This window comes from Colossoma macropomum, unplaced genomic scaffold (assembly GCF_904425465.1).
Source record: "Colossoma macropomum unplaced genomic scaffold, Colossoma_macropomum, whole genome shotgun sequence".
NCBI lineage: Eukaryota > Metazoa > Chordata > Actinopteri > Characiformes > Serrasalmidae > Colossoma > Colossoma macropomum.
In genome coordinates, this window is record NW_023494799.1 from 12,913,978 (window position 1) to 12,936,772 (window position 22,795).

At 38.8% G+C, this 22,795-nt stretch overlaps 1 protein-coding gene across 1 annotated transcript in view; it reads right to left on the reverse strand.

Moving 5' to 3' along the window:
• jupa (junction plakoglobin a) overlaps nucleotides 1-21,256 on the reverse strand; it is a 29,381-nt gene extending 8,125 nt beyond the window's left edge. Inside the window, exons 1-5 of the mRNA XM_036586449.1 lie at nucleotides 20,921-21,256; nucleotides 3,643-3,695; nucleotides 3,277-3,444; nucleotides 1,140-1,393; nucleotides 478-716 (exon numbers count right to left, since the gene is read on the reverse strand). Of these exons, the coding sequence (XP_036442342.1) occupies nucleotides 478-716; nucleotides 1,140-1,393; nucleotides 3,277-3,444; nucleotides 3,643-3,655 (674 nt within the window). The 5' untranslated portion in view covers nucleotides 3,656-3,695; nucleotides 20,921-21,256. The remainder of the gene's footprint in view (nucleotides 1-477; nucleotides 717-1,139; nucleotides 1,394-3,276; nucleotides 3,445-3,642; nucleotides 3,696-20,920) is intronic.
• Between the last annotated feature and the right edge of the window lie 1,539 nt (nucleotides 21,257-22,795).

The window sequence follows — 22,795 nt, forward strand, 5'->3', positions numbered from 1 at the left end:
TAAAATTAAAAAAATACACATTTTTATCCATTGGTGGCAAAAAGCCTGACAAAATTCAGGTTTTAACATGGTTGTTACTACTATTTTCAGCTATGCAACAAACTTTCAATCAATTTTTACTGATAAAAGTCTGTCATACCGTGTTACAGTTTGCACAACACTAATTGGTGAAGTATAAGCTTCCATTAATTGTTAGCTACATTAGTCTCAAAGCTCCAGTGTAAAACTGAATACAAAAACTTTAGACACTACATTTTAGATACTTTGGACATGTATTGTCTGACCACCTACATCTAGGGTAAGGGGAGAAAGAACTAAGCATTAAAGAGTTGAAGTTACTGGGATTTAACATGCAACAAAAATACTGAGATTTTGAGACTTTCACAGTTTGTTTATTAGTAAAGAGTAACTGTTTCTGAATAAATGAGGTTTCAGCATTACTTGGGAAGCTCTCAACCTCACTTGGCTATGTCTCACCTCAGCATGCGCACCAGTGCAGGAATCCCGCCTGATTTGAAGATGGCCAGCAGACCCTCACGCTGGTGTGAGAGGTTGTGCAGGATGCTGGCTGTGGCACGGGCCGTTTCCATGTCACTTGTGTTCTGCATGGCCCTCACCACAGCAGCCACCATCTGTGGTGACTGCATCAGAGCCCGTCGGGACGCCTCCTTCCGCGTTAGCTGGTTTACAATCTGTGCTGCCTTGTTCACCACCACCTGGGAAAGCGGGTAGTCAAAGGTTATCAAATGTGCTGGAATACAGCAATAATTTATGTTTGCATTTGATTCTCTTGTGATGAGAAAAAATTATGTATCAAATTTCATAGAGAAAGTTACAATCCTTACATCACATTATTTACCATTTAAAGCACTGATTCTCAAAATGTTCCCCAGGGACCTCCAGTCAAGTCTACACTATCGCTCCAACACAGAGATACAGCAAAAATGTGGACCATTTAGGGGTCCTTAAGGACTAGTTTGACAACCACTGATAAAAGCATCAAAAAAAACATTACTATTGCAAGTGTGTAAGATACAAGCAATCATGAATCCAATTATCATTGACAGAAGCTAAAAACAGCAACCACCATGAAGCCTGATTTTTGATTCAGTCTTCTAAGTTAAAGTTCTCTCAGGTACCTGGTCATCGTCGTTCAGCAGCTTGGTAAGCTCAGGCACAGCACGGGTGGCCAGCTCAGCATCATCCTGGTAGTTGATGAGATGGATGATGGCGGTCTTGAGCAGCTGTGAAGGCTCGGCCAGCTTCTGCACGTTGGTTTGTTGGGAGGAGTCCAACTGCGTGGATAAAATGGTAGTCCCTTCCACCATTGTTTCAGGAAACATGGCTGCCCTAACACGCTGGGCACGGGTCATAGTGTATTGAGACTCCAGATCTGCAGGGAAGACAGCAAAAGAGAATGCACATAGTAAACACTTATCTATGGATAGAACGATGGAAATAATGACTTTTGGTACAATGTATACTCTTAGCCAAAAGGGCTTTTTCACAATGCTGTGAAAAATTATCAACCAATTTCTTCTGTTTTTGCTAATTCGTCACATTTAAATGTTTCAGATCATCCAACTAATTTTAATTTAAGACAAAGACAACACAAACACAAAATGCAGCTTTTAAATGATCATTCCATTTATTGAAGATAAAGATTTATTCAAACCCTATATCATCCATGTGTACAAGTAATTGCCCCCTAAACCTAATAAACGGTTGTGCCACCCTTGGCAGTAACTTGGCTACAGTGAAGTTTTTTGAGCAAGATCTGCCCATTTAAGGTCTTGCCACAGCATCACAGTGGGATTCAGGCCTCTGACTCTACCACTCCAAAACCTTAATTTTCATTGTTTTGAGCCATTCAGAGGTGGACTTGCCTATGTGATGTGCTTGAGCTTTAAGTCACAGCCTGAGGGGCGGACATTCTCCTTCAGGATTTTCTGATAGCAGTATTAATGGTTCCATCTATGATACTACCACCACCATGTTTGACTGTTGGTATGATGTTCTTATGAAGAAATCCGGTGTTATCTTTACAACACATGTAACACGATCCATGTCTTTCAAAAAGTTCCACCTTCGACTCATCAGTCAACAGAAGTATTGGGGGTCATTTAGACGTTTTTTAGCAAATATGAGATGAGCCTTTGTGTACTTTTTGGTCAGCAGCAGTTTGCACCTTGCAATGCTCCCATGGATGCCATTTTTGCCTGGTGTTTTTCTTATTGTGGAATTGTGTACACTGACCTTAACTGAGACAAGTGAGGCCTGCAGTTCTTTAAATGTTTGTGTGGTTTCTTTTGTGACCTCCTTGATGAGTCGCCGATGTGCTCTTGGTGAAATTTTGGTGGGCCGGCCACTCCTGGGAATGTTTACCACTGTTTTCTACATTTGTGGATAATGGCCCTCACTGTGGTTCGCTGGAGTAACCCTTTCCAGACTGGTAGAATTCAATGACTTTGTTTCATATCTGTATTTAAATCTCTTTCTTTTGGCATCATGTGCTGCTTTTTGAGATCTCGTAGCCTGCTTCACTTTGGCAGACAGGTTTAATGTAAGTGATGTTTAGATTCAACAGGTCTGGCAGTAATCATGAGTGGGTGTGGCTAGTGAAATCAAACCCAATAATTAACTGAATTTGAATAACTGGTTGATTTAGGGGGCATTTACTTTTTTATACAGGGCCAGGTAGGGCTAAACAGCATTTTTCCTTCAATAAAAGAAATCATCTTTCTAAAGCAGCATTTTGTGTTTACTTGGGTTATCTTTGTCTTAATATTAGCTTGATGTTCTGAAACATTCAAGTGTGACGAATATGCAAAAACAGAAAAATTTGGGAAGGGGCAAATACTTTTTCACAACACCAAAACAATCCAAGGCTCGTAACAAAAGCAGAACCCTTTTTTCATGCTATACAAAACCATTTTTACATGGTTATTTAGAACTAGAAAAACCATTTACAACTAGAAAAACTATACACTTTAACTATGCAATAACTGTTTAGGCATTCAAATGGTTATTTGGGTTGTTATATTCTATATCCACTGTTACTTGAAAAGCCATCGTTAATAGGATCAAACTAAAAATCTTAAAAAGAAATATTTTGTGCAAACTCTACATACCAACATAGCATTTATACCAAGTACTAAAGCCAATCAAAATATTCTATAAAATGTCTGCAATGAGTCAATCCCATATAAAATTATGCTTAATGAAAGGGATTGACTGTACGAGTATATCACAAATATGTGCATATGTATAGCTTACCTGCAGGGTTCTCTGTAACTGTGGTGGTGAAGGTGTATTTCTTGGTGCTGTATTCTGTACCATCATCATCTGAGCGCACTGTAGTGGCTCCTGATTGAATGCCTGAATCTCCTCCATAATAAGTCTTCTGCCACTCTGTAACCTTCACAACACCCTCACGCTCACCCACTGCAATACACAGAGACACACATATAAACTCTGACATGTTCTCTTTTCACTTTTGAGCTTACAACTCAATAGTGTAATGCCTACAGCCAGAATAAATTAGCATGTCTATAAACTGACATTTTTTGCAACATGAATATTTGACGTATTTTTGTATGTATTATTATTTAAGCATTTGAACTTGATCACATTAGGACTTACTTTGCATTGCCATTTTAGCCTCCTTGCCTCAAGCCTAGTCCAAATCTTACAACCTTAAAAAGGAAGGAAAAAAGGATTTGTTAGTCAAACAAACTGCAGACTGATGCATGATCACCCAGGTCATTATTTCAAAAGGCAAAGCTACTAGTATGCAGGGACGGGCGACATCATATTTTAATCTTTGATTAAATCAAATCTTTGACTTATTTTTGATATTTTTACAATGTAACACTAATCAAGCTTTTTATCAAACGTCAGAAAAACTAAACATTGTGATACATATTGTGTATCGTGATATATTTTTGCCATATCGCCCACCTTTAACTGTATGTTCATACCACATCGCATTTTCTATAAAACCTGTTAATGCCCACCATTATTTTATGTTGAGTAAAGGCTCATGGACAGAGCATACACTCAGTATGTGCATGCATGTGCATACAGAGGGAAGAGGGCGTGGCACAGCTGTGTGAGAGGAATGCCAGCTGCAGATTTTTTTGACCTTTGACCCCAGGCTCCACCCTCAGCATATGCGTGGGACTCAAACAGGCCACAGTAAGCACAATAACTCATCCAACCGGCTCAGCCTGATTCAGCCTTCACACACCCATACACACCTAAAGCTGCCCTAAAGTGACTCCCTTCAGCTAAACTAGTCTCAGAGCTTACCCCTTTAAAGCAGTGCTAACTAATGAAAATGGCTTGTGAATTTTCTTTCTCTCACATTTAGTTCTGTGCAGGAGTCAGAAACCACCCTTCATTTCAAGTCAAAACACCTATTAAGTACAAGTTATTCTTTTTTCATGTCAGGAAAAAAGAAAATACATTTTGACAGAAGCCTCAGTGTTTACTATGTCCACTCTTCACCTTTACTGCAGCTTCTATTTTTTTAAGGCGCTTACTTCCAGATTATCAAAGAAATCTGCAGGGATTTTTTTTTCCACACCTACAAAGCTTAGTCTTAGATGTTGGTTGCAGAAAAAGTAATTCCAAACACATTCATGACATCTAGGCTTTGGGTGGCCAGTCCAGTTGAGAACACCATCAGCTTTTTTGTTTGATTTGCAAATTGTCTTCCTTTTTTGTCCATTTCCTTTTCTCAGTAACAGTTTCTTGACAGCTACACATCCTTTCAGACTCATAACGCTGAGTTGTCTTCTCACAGTGAAAGGATGGACAGAAACACAGGATTTATTTGAGAAGCAAGAGTGGAGCTTGATTTTCTTCCATCTCAGAGACGCTTGTCGTCTCTCAGAGAAGAGAGTATTTTACCTGCTTATCCGATGGTGACTGGTGGTCTACCAGGTCTTGCATGGTTGTTAGGAGTCCCATTTTTCTATAACTTTTATAGGAGATGAGCGAAATGGCAAAAATCCAATATCGTGACACATGAAGAAATTTTTACAATACAAAGTAAGTCACAATATTTATTTTCTTAGAAATTAGATCAGATGGAACAGAGAAAAAAAAAAACAGTAGTGCTGCATTTAAATAAAAAACTGTCAAAAACTGTGAACACTGATTTTTACTCAATATTTTGCATACTGTGTTGCACTAAATCCAGTTAAACGGGACTAATTTTGCTCTTTTTATAATGAAACATGCAGGTGGTCAGTGCTCTACAAGTACTGACATTATCCACAATATGCTCAGAAAAGCATACTGTACTATACTGCGACATAATTTATCACAATAATAATATATATTGTCAAACTGCCCAGCTGTAACTATGAATCATTTTTGAACTCTAGTTCTGGAAACTTTTCCTTTGCTTTCCCCCCTTTCAGTTCAGATTATCTGATGACTAATCTCCTAAAAAATATCTTGTACTTAATGGCTGTTTTGGCTGGAAATTAAATAAATGAAGGGTGGTCTCTGTTTTTTGCCCATTACTGTACATACGCTTCCTCACAAACTAAACAGAAACACTTAGAAGCTGGTTCAAGAAACCAGATAGTGGCTTTGCTTATCAGATAAAAATCTCATTTCTTGCACTCTTCCATCTTACTCCACAGCTTGACTGTCCTTATTTCCTGATCATCTTCTCATTTTTTTCATTATTTCTCTTGTGAACCCCTAGGCGTTCCACCCTCTTTACTTCTCATTCTCAATCTTCCTCTTTTACTCTCTCTCACACACACTCGCACACCTGATACCACTGACTCACCACGGAGCATTTACTGTTCGATGACAAAGCCAGTATGTCTGCAATTCCATTGTGATTTACACAATTTACAGGAACGTTAACACAACGCAATGCATCAGAATTTACAGCAAATTAAAAAAAAAAAACAAAAAAAACAGATAACATATCTGCTAACATCTCTGCTGTAATAATGACATTGGTGAGACTGAGGACATCATAGCAAGCTGTCTGAAATCCTTGGCCTTCAAATAAGTGCAAGACTCGAAAGCAGTCCAGCAGGAGAGAACAGGTGTGGCCGATATGATATGACTCTGAAACTGCCATGATAAATTTCACCAGCACTTGACAGAACACTGACAGAACACTCGTGTCATTAAAATCTGATTTAGCTGGAGCTTCCAATTACCATAGTGTCTAAGATCTCAATGAATTGTCAGAAGATTGTAAGTTTAAATCCCAACAAAGTCTAAGGGAGACCTGTTTAATTGGTGATGCGTGACACAGGTTACACTGAATGACACAGTGCACTACAACTGTTCTAGCGTATTAAACTTTAATGTACACAGCATGTACATGAAAATGTCTTTCAAGTATCACAATATTATATTTTGCCATATTCTACACCCCTATGAGAGAGTCGAGCATGCCTCAGCTAGACCATCCTCTGACTAGTAAGAATTTGACACTTGGCAGCTCCTCAGTCCAAAAGACATAAGATTTAAAAAAAATTAATAGAGAAGTGCATGGTTGAATCCATTATGCTTACAAAAAAATTGATTATTGGACATTTTATTTTTCTCTTGTAGTAGTTCTGAGGGTCCTGCTATGAACAAGCACAAAATTGCAACTTTCAAAGATCATTTTTGTAATTAGTTTATATGCTGGGATCGAAGGCATTTTTTCTACCTGTTGATACTATTTCTGAAATAATGCATAATGAAAATTATTCTTTATATAAATACTTCAGGCAAATGTTTATGGAGTCAAGAGGAAAGCAGAACAAAGAATTTCAGTTAATGTGTAAATATTGGACCATCCTGCATGCATAAAATTCGCTATTTCAAGCAAGTGTGCATTGCAAAGTATATTGGGTAATATATTTTGCATGAGTACAGTGAATGCACTTACATTTTGTAGTTTGTCCTAAACTAATTAAAAACTACTCTTTAATTATAATAGGCTGTACTTTACATTAGCAGTACTGACCATGTACTTAAATTTACTGCTATTTTGTCACAGTTCCTCACATTTCCTTGATTATTTTTCATAGCTGGAAATCAAGACCAGTGGAGTTATTCCATTTACATTTGCATTTATTCATTTTGCACTGGGCTGCCAAAGTGTGGCTTGTGGGCCAAAGCTGGCCCATGAGTACATTTCATTCAGTCTGCTAAAAACAGTTACCCTAACCCCACGCCCCTTACACAAATGATGTAATGATATGAGAATTGTGAGCGAATGCTGATATCTGTTTTTATGGACATATCTGCTGATGCAGACATTTAAGCTGAAATATGAACATTTAACAAAAATGTAGAAATTGGGATTAGATCTGCCTACATTACTATTATGGAAAAATGTAACACTTAATTGTAGAAGTTGACAAATGCAGTAAAATGAATAAAATGCAGTCATTTAAGCAAACTAGCCCAATGTCTTCTTGGCCCTCCGCCCCCCAAACATTGGACCCCACCCCACCCCACCCCTCAAAACAAAAAGTTAAGGTACCCCTGATTCAGCATAAGCACTTGCTTAAAGGAATTCAATTTTCCTGTCCCGACTCAGCCTACATAAGTCGGGTGAACCCTGACAAAAACACCTGGTTCAGCGTAGCAACAGAGCTGATAAGAACATGCACAAACATGCAACAGGTATGACTAGTGTCCTCCTCCCACATCACACTGCCTTGACTACCCTGTGAAAGTACAGGGCGTGGCCGTTTTCCCATTCTGTTTAGAAAACTGGCAAACTGAACAACTAATTCTGTATAGTATTCACACACCCAAGATCATTGGAGACTTAAGTTTTTCTGAAGAGTTGTCAACAAAAATCGTTTCATTTTATTTCCAGTATTTGTATAATGGGATTTCATTATTATAGTAGAGTCACTCTGCCATTCAGTAGTTGCACTGTTATGTACTTGCATAGTTATGCTATGCATGGTTTGTTTTAAGGATCGAAGCCACAAAGTTAGTAAGAGTGGCATAACTAAAAACAAGTTGACAAACTGATCTTTCTCTCTGTCTACATTCTCTTTGCTGCATGTTCATGGGCCATTACTGCTGTACGAGCCACGACAATAAATTGAGTCAAGAAACAATAATGATTAAACTGATCCGACTGTTCAAAAGCTGGCTAAATATGGACAGATGTACAGTAAAGAGCTGATGTGGGCTGATAAACAGATAACACTGCGCTGCAGACTTTGGACCTCAGCCCAAGCTATACAGGGGTGTGAGTGACTGGTTAATGAGTAACAGTCTCTCACTGCACTTTCAGTTTTCTGACGAACAGTCACATTACTGACAACGACACGCCTTTAAGCAGCATCTGCTGGCGCTCAGTTTTCTTTTGAATCAGTCTCTGAATCAGTACTTTATTCACCTTATAAGGGGGTAAATCTTTGACTACTGAATTATAATCATGTTACAGTATTTTATCACAGTTAAGGTATGTTGTTAACACAAAGCAGAGTGCCTAAAACTCCTTAACTGCTACAAAACATAATCACTGTTATGCACAGCCTCTTAAAATGATACTGCTCTTTTAAAATGGTGACAAAATACAATATGATAAACACTGTTGTTTAATAACTTAAAGCTTTTTTGCAATTATACCAGAGACGTCTCCAAATCTCAAAACCTATCGCAGCTTTAATGCATTATTGCTAATAACAGAAATAAACACCTATTCCATTAAGCAATGAGGTTTGTTAACTGTAGGTTTTAGTTGCCAAGCAACATAATGCTTTTTTAATAACTTAAAAAAGTGCATTGGCCTAATACAAAATTCAACTGATGTGTGCATTCATATGTTTATATGTTGAGCAATTTATAATAGCTTTGAATGTTGCTCAGATTTTAGAACTAGAATCTATCTGTTATATAATAACATAATCTTCTAAAATCGAGCCAGTTCAATCACCACTTTCAGATCAGTATCACAATGCACTGATAGATCTTTCCACCCCTGCACATTATCCTAACCTAATGGTGCAGCTGTGACCCCCCAGCCACGTTGGGAGTTTCTAGAGCGCTGGTAACAAGGACAAAAAGTGAGCAAGTCTGGGCTACAGAGTAGTACAGCACCTCCCAGGCAAACCCAGCCAAGCCCAGCTCTCCACACACTCTAATCCTGGTGTGACATTCCTCACCCCAAGCATTCTCTCACACTCTCTCTTTCTCCCCCCTTTCACTCACTCTACTTCTTTCTCACCGGCACTGACTCATTTTTCTCTGTATCTCTCTACCAATCTTTCTCCCAGCCTATCTCACTCCCAGCCACACCCAAGAGTCAAAGGAACTGAGGCAAATAAGTCAGAGGGTTGATCATTAACAGTCATGAACAAATCTGCCACTGCTATAAACACAGACGCTTGTCGTTTCGGTCCTTCACTGCGCCGCTCCTCCTTCCCTCCAGGGCTGACTAGGAGCATCGTATTTAGGTGGGGTTTGGGCGTGGGCAGCTTTTCCTTGTCTAGATAGCACAATGTAATGTCTGAGCCACCATTTCTAAAATATACAGAAGTCAGTAACTGTGCAGTGCGAGTAATGCCTGTAATCCTGACCTAATAAAAATCTATTTTTTCACTAACTATTTTTTTTGTTCATCTGGCAAACTGGGGTGTGATTCTCTCCTCGTCCAAAACCAATCCCTCACAGAGCATGCCAATTTGAGAAGCATTGTTGATCCCCACGTTTCCAGACAGCTGGGTGCTATTAGCAAAATTGCTGCAAAAATTATGGGCAATTTTCCATCCAATCAGCCGTGTTCGAGGCACAGATAGATGCAGAGATAGAGTATCCAAAGAATACAGCCTCTCAATGTCTGATATCCTTAATACTATGAGCTCAGAACCCACACACATACACAGTGTTAATGGCTCTGGAAGCAGACAGAGCTACCAGCTGAGCCCATCCTGTTAAGAGCCTGTGGTCACTAAGTGGTCCCCAGATACGAGCTAGCTTCCGCTGGAGCATGAGCGGGATGTGGGCTAGCAGGTGGCCACCACAGGCCTGGCCTCGCGGGGTAAACTTAAAGTGATAGTTTGGTGAACAAATCAAATTTACACAGTTTTCCAATTTCCATTTCTCCACAAATGCAGCTGATCAGCCATGACATGTTAGATGTTTGGTTCTTTAGCTTCGCACTGGAGCTACAAGACAATGTACCAAACATGCAGAGGTGGGTAATAACTAGTTGCATTTGTACCTAAATAAATCTTCAGTGGATTTGTACTTTCCTAAGTATTCTGAACTGATAATACTTTAACTCAACTATGTGTTAGTAAAAATTCTATTTTTATACAGTTATATTTTAGCTTGAAACATTAAGTTGGCAGAAAGGGATCCAAAAAAGAAAAGAACAGAACATTTCCTATGAAAATAGATGCAGTGAATTACTTACTACTTAAGTGGTTTTTGCTACTTTTGTACTTCGACTTAATTGTTTATCTGCTAGGCTACTTTTACTTTTACTTGAGGCATTATTTTACCCAAGCAACAATACTTTTACTTGAGTATGGGTTAAGGCTACTCTAGCCACTGCTGCTAAAAAGGAATGAGAGTTTAAACAAAGGCTGAAAGATTAATCATTTTGAATTTGCAATTTTCTAATTGCAAGAGCTGCAATCTTAATTCTAGCCCTTATTATCAAGAAAGTTTTCATAAGTTTTAAGAAGAGAAATTTAACATAACAACAAAGCTTGTGAATCAACTGTAAATGAGTTAGACCTGTTAAAAGAAATCAAACACCCATCACAACCACAATTAACTGGCAGTAACTGGCAGCATTCAGGCCTCAAGCCAGAAAGAAGCAGATAGCCAGGTCTTCTTTCTTCTTCTTGCTAAAATAACAAGCCTGGACCTTAATGTATAGAAGGTAATTGCAATTGGATATTTTCTCCAAATTGTTCAGCCCTAGCTTAAACCCCAACAATTAGCATTGTGAAAACTGCATGCCTAAATCATCACACTTCCCTCAAATAGACTTGCCTGTAAAATATACAAGAGTGCAAACAAAATACAGGCTTCTGCGACTATGCACAGTACTTTTATCCATTTTTATAAATAACAGTATATTATAGTGTCAAAAAAAAACAAACAAAAGTAAAATGCAGTTAACACTTAATACTGCTAACACTTAAAAAGTGATTAAATTCAATATATTACATTTTCAGTGTACATCAAACTGAAGACTGCAAACTTTAGAAACCAAATATGTCTTGGCTGATCAACTACAACTACCTGTAAATCTGATTTTTTTGGTGAACTATGGCTTCAACTCTACATGTTTTTACGCACCTGTACTTCAGCCTGCCCTTTACACTACTATTACTGCAGTCTATGAAATTACAACAAAATCCACTACAGCTAATCTCATTAGAGATCTGTACTGTGGGTGCTTATTGTGAAAGGAAAAAAGTATTCAAGAGTCTGGAGTAATTAGAACCCAGAAAGAGCTTGCAGTGACTGCCACAGAAACTCCCTAAGGGAAAACAAGAGATCTTCCACAGAACAGGTCTGTACCACTAGTCTCTGGTTCAGCAGCATCGCAGAGGCGTCTCCCCATCCATTAGCCCACCCAACGAGGAAACAATGAGGCATGTTCCAGTAATGACAGCAAGATGACACATATTAAATGTCACACATCCTTGGATAAAAGGACTGTTAAAACGCCAATGAGGCATGTTAACTTGTTTGTTTTCAGGTCCTGGAGCTGAAATAATGCAAATACAAATCACATTATATGGGACATATTGTTCAGCACACCAGTGAGATTTTTCTCATAAAATATGATAAATCATGATTTTCTATGCTAGTCAAAGGTGTCATCATAGCTCTCTGGTAGCACATAACTCTACTGAGGAGTGACAGTGATAGCTTAAGTTTTATTCTGACACTTACTTTCAACAAGTTTTGACAAGCTCCAACATTCTTTCCTTTTGCAAAAGGATCATTTGCATGGAAAAGCCAAACTATTAGGACTGTAAAACTACCTACTGGTAAGGGGAAAAAAAATAACAAGCACTGGATCTGCACAGGCATGCAGCATAGTATAGTGAAAAACAGCTCATGTCAGAGAAACAGAAATGAATCCTTTAAAGGAACATTCCATTGCTTTTCAACTAGGGATGCAAACGATTAACCAATTAACTGCTAACCGACAAACAAACAACTGTTTAACCAATGCTATCGATTAACAAAATAGTTAATATAATTTAATTTTATTTCCAATAAACAACAGATCCTATTTGAATAGGTGGGTTTATCATACAAGTTGAGGTACATTTTTTAAATTGTATGAGTGATGGCACTATAAGCAATTGCTTAAACTAGACAGGCCCACTAAAAAATTAGACAAGCAGCTAAAAAAAGTGGTGTTTGAGACCATTTTCTGAGAGGACGATAGCACAACTACAATGAAGTACCATATCGAAAGCAGACATTCCCAGCGATAAGATAGACAACTATTTTGTCCATGTTCTTCAGCAGAAAGCGTGATGCATAGCGGCGTGAGGAAATCACACATAGGTGTGCAAAATTACAGAGAAGGGTGGGTGGACGGTGATTGTTTATGAGAGCTACTGAGGTAAACTGAGCCAAAGCTAGCCTCAGTCATGGCCCACGTTCCTTTTAACTTGGGCTAGTAGTGAGTGGTAAATATAACTTTAGAACTTTAGAATCTAGAACTTTCAGTAGCCCATCATTGTATACCCCAATCATTTTGTCATCTTTTTAGTTTTTGGTCCTATAATCATTAACATCACCATTTTAGTTGTCAGACCCTCAACAAAACCAGGTTCTTATGTAGGGTATGTTTAATATGGTTTTGGGCTGTTTACTTCAAAAACTCTTATGCTATCCATAAGTTCTATTTTCCATGGTCCATACAAGGAACACTTTTTATCATCTTGTGGCATTAATACAGAATTTAGTTGATGCTTGCTCTCATAAGTATGTGTATAGCACATATTTTACTGCTTTGAATGCAACTCAGACAATCAGATTTTTAGAACGTTTTAATTGATATGTGTTTTAATTTTAGGCTCGCTGATTAACAGTTACTAATAATGGTTAGTCATCCGTCAAAGGAATTTGCCAACATTTGTATCCCTATGTTCAACTTAATAATAAGTTGACTATAATTAGAAAAGCCATAATTAGAAGAACCATTGACGCAAACCCCTTTACCAAGAATGCCAACTGGCAGATGGTGAGGTGGGTTTTGAGCCTACAGTTTTTCTGTTCTTCAGAGAAACACGTCAAAATGATTGTCCCTGGCAGTCATCTGCATGTTACTGACGCGGCAGATAGAGATTAGGTTGAAAAACGATGGACTATTCCCTTAAAGAGATCTGCAAACCTTTGCAATGTTTGAGGATTTGTGCTGCTGTCTAAAAATCATCTGTATGGAGAACTTTGGTCCTCATGTTTAAGTTGTACAATACTAAAATATTTCTCAAGTGCTCACTAACATTAGCAACATCCAGCTGGACTTGGACATTGCACACAAGGCACTGCATATTTATTTTTATGCAGAGCAGAAGAGAGCATTAGAATGTTTTCTGCATTCTTGAGGGGAGAGAGAGGGGGTGAGCGGAGTGCCTGGCCTGACCGAGGAGTGAATCAGGGCCTGTTCTGGGTGATAGATTTGCTTCACAGAAGTGTGAGAAGAGAAAGATGTGACAATGAGGCCAAGTTCAGTTTTACCACCACAACCAGGCTTGTGTCCCGGACAACTGCATAGATAATGTCCACTATCCATTACACCCTTCTGTGCACTAAAAGTGAAGACATTAAAAACAACTGGACGTCTGCTTAGACCTAGATGTATTTTGGACAGGAATGATTATGCCTAAATTGGATAGAAAAGGGCCACTTTGGAGAAAATGAGGGTGCAGAAGGAATTAATTCACTGACATTTTATCAGGATGCTGTTATGTGTCCATTATTTGCTCCTCCTAATATGCCTCACTAAGCAATTCAACTTCTAAAATGTCATTGCAAATGGCAGAGTAAAAGGTTTTCAGCCCTTAGCGCAGCAATGAGCACTGGCTTATCTTTAGCCCACTATCCTAGCTCCATTTTAGGCTAACAGGGCTACGTCACGAGAGGTATGCATGAGTTTGTATCTCGCAGCTGAGTCAATGTGACAGTTACTGAATATTTCATTGGTTCCAGAGGCCCTATGGGAAGTTGTGCAGGCAGAGCGTAAATCTGAGGAGACTGAAGAGCATAATGGTCTCTCGGAGTGAGTTTGGTTAGCAAAAAAATAATGAGACTCTGTAAAAACTTGGTAAATGTTTCAGTGAAAGAAAATATGGGCAGTAATCAGACTCATAGGCAGAATACACAGAGGTGCAACTAGTAAAAGCAATGCTTAGCAATGCACCAGTGCACCCTGCCATTTGCTGTGGTTAGAGGATGCAGTTGTGTTCTCATTAGGAAGAAATGATGGCACTCTAGTGTGGGAGTGCTTAGCTTCCTCCTCTCAGTGCACAGACAATTTCACCAACACTGCATGGCTGCTAAGCTTGAAACAATGCTGTATCTAGGGTTGTCCTTGACTATGGATTTTCTCTGAACAAAAGGCTGCACCTTAAATGGGAGCTTTCATTTCATCATACATTTCACTTTTAATAGTCCTTTATGAACAAATCAATGAACTACACAATACACAAACTGACGATAGATATTTGGTAATCTAGGCTATAGCATACCTACTTGTTAAATAAGAGGGAATCCAAGTATGGCTAGTCACAACTGAGCATGTCAGTGCCTCACACTCGTAAGTGATGCATCCTGTTCGCAGTTGTAATAAGCTAAATAAAACATCATCTACAGAGTTTCCATGTTCTTTAAAGATTTCAAATAGTCTCCACACTTTTTGTGATTGTTTTTTGTGCTGTGTTGCATTAAAAGTCTAATTTACAAATTTTCCACTTACCCTAGATGTAGTCAATTATCCAAGACATGTTTGGAGTCCTAATTCTGGTTTTGTATTCACAAGACACTTCAGTTTTTGTGACAATGACCATCATAAATATGGAAGAATATGCTCCAAGATCAGTCTTCTAATTTACAACTGCTTTGTGAATAACAGCCGTTGTGCTGTCTTAAATGGCTACCCATAGCGGTGAAGTTCTTTTTTTTATTTTTATAGCTTTATAGTCATACTGTGTCCTAAACTATATTGACAAGTCTGCACTACTTTAATTAAGATCTGGATGTAGTTTGAACAGGTTGGGAGAAGTTTTAGGGATGTCTTTACTGAAAAGATTGAGTTCTTGTGTGTGTTAGCTATATTAATCTCGCAGATCCAGTTCTAAACCAATAAAGGAAAAAACTGGACTCCAAACATGTCTTGGCTGATCAACTAGGTCAACTGATTTAAGAACAAAACTATGGAAATTTGACTTTTCGTCAAGCTGCACTGATGCATTTGTACGTTCAGTAAGATATCAACACTTAAACTTATATGGTGACTTATTAGCTACATTGCCCAAACATTGCAATTAGTCAAATTACAGTATCTTAGTCAACCAAGAACATTATGACTCATCAGTCCACTTGTCGACTGAGAGAGGACAGCCCTTCATGCTTCATGCATATTGAATGAAGTGTGTCCTGGCCTTCACTGTACCAGACAGCTGTTGGGGGCCGTACAGTGAAAGACATTCTGACCACTACACCGGGGATTAACAATGATGACATTAGGAGAAAAACCTGCCAATGCACTCAGCAAGAACTGTTCCCTTCAGAGCATGGAATTTCCTGTCAATTATGGCACTGCAGTGGCCAGAAGAGAAACAAACATCCTCTTATCAGAATTTAGCTGTGTTCCAAATTAACTGAATGAAAAAACTATATTTAGAATGCTTAATCAGCACTCCGACATTGTCTCATGTGTGTGAAGATTCACTGAATAGCACTGTTCCCCACCCCTGCTCATATGAGCACTTTCAGATTAAGGAGTGGTAATGGCCGAGTTGGATGACACATGCCTGACTACTCCCACGTCATTGCCTAACAACTTAGGGTGAAAAACAACAGCAGTGCAGATAAGAGTTGTTTGGATACTGCAGTTTCCTTGTGAAAGGTGTTCAATTCTCACTCTCTTTGGTCTCACAGGTAGCACAGCTCTGCCTATGCTGAAAATCTACATGTAAAAATCACCTCTATTCAGAGCAATGTTTGAAACTCAGTGCAAAAAGCTGAAGAAATAGTGGCTCAGAGTTGGAGTTTAAAATGTTCAAGAAATACACTCATTAAATTATTCATCCAGAGGGCAAGAAAGGAGACTAACTTTCACTCTCATTTTCTTTGGTTGTAATTTTGCCTACTTTCTCAGTAAAAACACAAATTAACCAACCAGAGAATGCCAGATTTATACAAATGATGCAAATCTCCTTGTAGGCGCTAGAAAAATTCTCGAATAAATCATGGACCCCTTAAATTACCATCTGAGATAACTATTAATTACAAACCATTAAAAGTTGGTTATCTAGCAGTAGAGGAAGAAAATAAGACTGAAAATTAATCAGCTTTAGGTGATGAAAATCCTTGTCTTTGGATAAAGGTTCTTAAGCTGTGGGAAACATTGTCGTGCAGATAACTGAAGCATCAGGCCATCCTTTAGTACAGCCACACAGAGTTCACTATATAAAATACACACAAGTTAAAAAATGCATACATTTACAATATGAAAAGCAAGCAAACATCAGACAGGACCTACACCATAACACTGCAGTCAGCGTGTAAGCTGATTAAGTCAAGTGGTACAAGACCATTCCCACAGATGCTCATGTACATGTACATCTGTTTGGTAGGAGGTTAGTCTCACGAGACCAAACGTAATCTTGTAACAAGAATTCTCATCTGGGGACAACTTGTTTAAACTTTTGGTTTTGGATTGTGGCAAAATCCGACACTACTAAAGGTAAGCCCCCTCTAAAACCTACCCCCACATTTCTCTAGTTTGTGTTCTTTTAAATGTTCAAAGTATAGTTAATAACAGAAGTGAAACTAGCTAGTTAGCATAATGCTGTGTGAATTGTGTTTTCCAACACAGGTGTTTTAGGGGGACTCTTTCAGCCATGCCAACCTGTGTCACATCCATAGGCTAACGACAGGCTTGTTAACGAGGGCACAGTCACCCCCTACTTTGAGCTCTGCCTTCACAGGGCCTTAGATTGGTTAAGAAATTTCACACTCAGTTTGCTCCCACCCTAACAAGTCTACGTTCCCACCTACAACTAGCCCAAAATTTCCCTTAGTTATTAGATCACATCTGGCTCTGCAAGAGTAGATAAGAGGTATGCATAAGCTACAAATGTACACTTAAGAGATACCCATTAAATTGCAGACATGTTAGTGATTCATGTTTAATAAGACTTATCATTCATTAACAACTATAAATTATTTGTTAACTATGAAACTAATACGCAATGTATGCTGTTTGAGTGAGGAATTGATGTGTGAAGCCACATACAAGCCCTTAGAGTTTTAGGGACTGAAGAAAAATGACCACTTACTAACAGTGACAGACCCAGAGAGACCCAAAGAGTGACAGAACGAGTGATAGAAGCTAAACAAATGATGCCAATCGGTAATCCCGTTTGCCCCACTGAAAGTGTATTTATAAACTAGGGGATCACACAGTGCCCCTTGCTTTCCTAATGTAGGGCAGTATCAGGGATTTAAGCTGGCTGGGGGATTAGAGGCTGTGTGTATGTGTGTGTGCCCAGATGCTTTAAATCTTAGCCTGAAACCTGCAGCCAACAAGCCAGCTTGTCCTGATTGCACTACTAAACACTGTACCACAAAAGTCAAGACCTTCCCACTCACAAAACACACTGATAGCTTGTATGAAAACGAGAACTAAATTCTCAGAATCAAGTCCTCCATGTAGTTCATTGCATCTCGTGTTAAGTCTTTTATTCTGGATATGAATTGATGGGACATAGGATATCACCATTATCACATCTGTCATATACAAAGGGGAATTCCATCAATTATTTTAAATTTCTGCTTAATTCAATGGTTCATGGTTTGATGCGAAACTGCAATGTGGAGAAACATACTGTCTAAGATTTTCTTTACAGTGCTGGTGCTACAGCCATTTTATTTGCTCTCCAAAAGAAACAATGAACCTAGATGTGACTTCTTAGTTTTTGATAATAGAGAGTAGAAAAATCTGAAAAAATATGTTTGCTTTATGTACTACTTTGCCTTAGAATGCCCTGCATGCAACCATTTCATGTGATGCATTAGGTGACTGGTTCCTGTCACCACCACTGTGAACAATTTTGACTAAGTAAGTAGAATAGAGTATTACACATCAAACCATCTTAATTATATGTGACAGAACAGTGGGATTCCCCTTCATGTTGAATTTTGCCCTGTACATGGTGTGAACATTTCCTTTTGAATGAACCAACAGAAATGATCTAAAATTACTTTCTTTACATTAACATTAATAGTCAATAGCATTATTTACCTTTTCCTATAACTTTATAAGTTCAAAGATAACAATGTTTTGTTATGACTGTGATGATATACGTATGACAGGCTCACAATACTGCACTTGTATCTTGCTGATTCTTTCTACATCTCTGTATTATCAGAAAGTACAGAACAGTTTCCCCTCATCATTATCCTCTTTGATTCCTCCTTAATTAACTTCACACAGAGCATGATCAAGAGTCAAGACAGGAGCGATGTTATCCACAGCTGGAATCCAATGAGGAAGACAAGCTTCTGTTCAGACTGGCTTAGCCTCCCTAATGCTGACCCAATCCGTGTCATTAAAATTCAAAGAAATTAGTTAAAAGACTGCTCCAAAGGCTGTGCAGATGTTCAAGCCAAATTATGTCCACTCTGTCACAAACAGGAAGGGTGGATGTTAAGGAATACTACTTCCTTTGAGAGACATTAATAACACACTTCCTTGTTCACTTGTGTTGTAAACAGAAAAAGTATTAGACAATAAAGTGATATTAACGTTACCTCATCTGAAATAAATCACACAGGCTGTTTGCTGTTGAATGCTCATAGGTGCTTTCATTACAGCTTGAGCTCACAGAATTAATCAGTGTGTAAATCTAACATGCTAAAGCCCCACCCAGATCCTTATATCTTTAAAAAACACAAACACACACAAACAAATCTGTATTCTTATCTAGGGGTGGGCAATATTGCAACAATACTGCAGTACTACAAAGACATTTTCATGATACACATATATGTTTCTGAGGTTTGAAAAGTTGGAACAAACAGTGTTCCCCAATTTTTCACATTATGGAGTGAAATTTACTATTCTAGAGAAATTCACCAAGTCATAATTGTTTGGTGGTGGGGTGGTTGTGATGATAAGAACCAGACATTCAAAGTCTTTAAACAACTCTAAAAGCAACCTCACAGAAAGTTATTACACTACAAGGTAACATATTATAATACCCAAAGAACCGTTTTCCCCCTGATTTACAACTGTTTTATCATTATCAACATTACTTATAAAAAAAGACAAGTGTAGGTTCACTGCTTGTTTCGGACAGCAAATAAAATGACCATATTTGTATTGTAGACATTGGGATGCCTGGTTACGATCACCAACGTTACAAAATAAATCGAGCTGGTTTCTGTACAATTTCACATCAAAACACTCTCACTCTGAATGACTTTGTTTACATCTCAATGACTGGCTTATGCAGAAATTTGGTAAAAATCAGTTCCTTTTAAAGTACTGACAACATCCACAATATGGTCAGAAAGAAAACTGTGACATAATTTCGTAAAATCAGTTCGTTTTAAGTACTGACAACATCCACAATATGATCAGAAAGAAAACTGTAACATAATTTATCACAGTACTGCTAACTTACCATCATATTAACCAACCCGATTTCTATCTTGGTGTTATATTTCCACTGATTTATGATTTTAGCTTATAATGCTATACAACTTAACTCGCCCCTTAACCTCAGTAAGCAAAAGGAGGTTAAAGTCCCCCTCAAAGGCTGCATTTCTACTGAAGCCATTCCACAATGACAAAGTCACTGATAGAAGCAGCGGAAAGAATAAAAACATTCAGGTACTGCGTTTATTCTGTCACTTTCAAATAGCCTGCGGTACATAACAACGTTTCACCGCAATCTACCTCGTAACATCAACACACACAGTGTGTACACCATAAAGGTGTTTCTAAGGTGTGGCATCAGGGCGGTTAGCTCCTGTAGCACAGGGCTCAGTCCATTTAAGCTACTATAGGCACATAATGTTGCACATCTGTCTTTCTAAACACCTGAACGGCAACCTGAAACAAAAGTTGCCCATTACTCACTGGTTATTTTTCAATCTGACCTTTTGCCTCAATACAGAGTTAGAGGCCTTTGTTTAAAAATCGCCCACCTTCCGATATTTGTCTGCGGTGAACACTGACATTTAAACCGTTATTGTATGAACAGCTCTCCCAAAAAACGGAAAAAGGAAAACAACAGCTGTTTCCCAACACTTGGGTTCGTCTTCAAGTAACATACAGCGAAACAGGGCCAGGAACGTAACATTTTAGCAAAATTTGATCGTATATCTCGCAAATGACTGATTAGCCGAGCAAACGGTGAAGGAAAAGTTGTTGGAAGCAACAGAAACCCGACACACACGGAAGTGGGAGCGAATTCCCCCCGCAGGTAGGTAAACCTACACCGATAGCCTACTTTAAAACAAATGATAAAAAAAAAAGCTCGTTTATTTCACCAGGGGACCTCACGAATACTTTATAGCCAACTCTAAGCGTCAGGCTAACGAAAAAAAAGGCTAAACGGTACGGTGGAAACCCAAGGCTACGCAAACATAAAAGTACAATAAACTAACTTAGCTTACATAAGCTACATATTTTCATTATTTAGCCTACCTTTCAGGAGTCGTTTCCACAAAAACGGAACACGTTCTGCTCCAAAGTCGGATTCACTCCACAGGCTGGTTTGTGTGTCCAGCACTTCGCCTGAATTCCGACTGGGACGAAAAGCGTGAGTAAAACGGAGAGCAAAAAGCCTGACCGAGAGGAGAGAGAGAGAGCAGCTCCGCCTCCGATACTGAGGCCAGAGCCACACCCAGACACTCCACACCCCACAACATACACTGTAGCGCGGCTAAAAGCTAGTAAAAGCCAAACAAACTTAAATTATGATCTTTATTTGCGTTCCTAGTGAAGCAGTGTGTTCCTGTGATTACCTTTAACTTGCCGTTTAACTCGCTTTTGCTACAGATGGAATTTCTTGTATAGTCTTACACCGACTGTGTGAGGACTTGTTGCCACATGTAGCCACACCTGTAATTACGCAATTGGTTATCAGTGCTTTGTTTCATGAGTCACAGTCAGCCTAGACATGAGTGCGTTTATCATGACGATTACCTGTAAGTGTATTGTATTTTTTTCTTTTTTCTCTTTATTTCCCCAGAACCTCCAGGTCATGAGCCTGCAATGTGGACTATGAGTCAACGACAGCATTACAACCTGTATGATCTTGTTCAGTGCCACTGTAATTCAAAATAAAGTTTCCCCACTTGGCCACAGAAATTATGGTAAAGCTTTAATGCTTGACTTATTTTGCTGGTTTCCAAGAAATCATGTATGATAATTTTAAAGGGCTCATAATCTACATTTTTTGTTGCTCAACCTATAAGACGTGTGTAGTTTTATGTACAAAAACAGTCATAATGATATAATAACCCTGCAGTTTGCATATCAGGATGGCATTGGAGTGGATGATGTGGTTACCTACCCGGTGGACAGAACATACTCACACATGGACGCATCAGGCAGCACTGTGAGGATCATGTTCTTTGGTTTCTCCAGTGCATTTAACACAATACAAACTGCTGTTAGGGGAGAAGCTTCGGCTGATGCAGGTGGATGAATCTACCGTCTCATGGACAATGGACCTCAGTATGTTGACTACAGGGCTGTGTCTCTGACATGGCGGTGTGCAGTGTTGGGGCACCGCAGGGGACTGTATTAGCCCAATTCCTGTTCAACTCTGACTTGAGGTACAACACAGAGTTATGTCATCCGCAAAAAGTCTCTGATGAAACGGCACATGTGGGGTACATCATACCAGTCTGGGGCAACAGCATTAACAAAGTGCTCTGAACAAATTGAACCAACTTATTAGGAAGGCTGGCTCTGTTGTAGGAGTCAAGTTGGACTTTCTGGAGGTTGTGGCAGAACAAAGGACGCTCAACAAGCTGTTAGCCATCTTGGACAACACTTCACGCCCCCTGCATGCTACACTGGGAAAACAGAGAAGCACATTCAGTGGCAGACTGTTACAGCTGTGCTGTGTTAAAGAGTTCCATGTGAGATCTTTCTTACCCGTTGCTATAAGAGCAATGAGTCTCCTTGCTGCAGAGATGGTACTGACCTCCTGCTTTCTAAACTACACTGAATCACATCACTATATTCAGACTATATTGTTAATACACACTGTGCAATATCATAATCTGCTACTGTAATGACACTTTCACAACACACTTTAGACTGTAAATACTGCTGCTACGCTTAGTGGCAGCTAAACTGCTGTGAGCTGCGTAGGTAGATATACAGGACAGTGCAGAAGTTTTAAGCACGTGAGAAATATATATTTTAAAAGCATTTTTTTGGGTGGAAGGTGTTTATTTGCTCAGAAAAGCAATACTGTTAATATAAATACTATAGCGTCAGTGTAAAGAAGATTCAGAAACCATTGTGTGTATGGGCAAATGCTATTTTATTTTGAACAAGCACTTC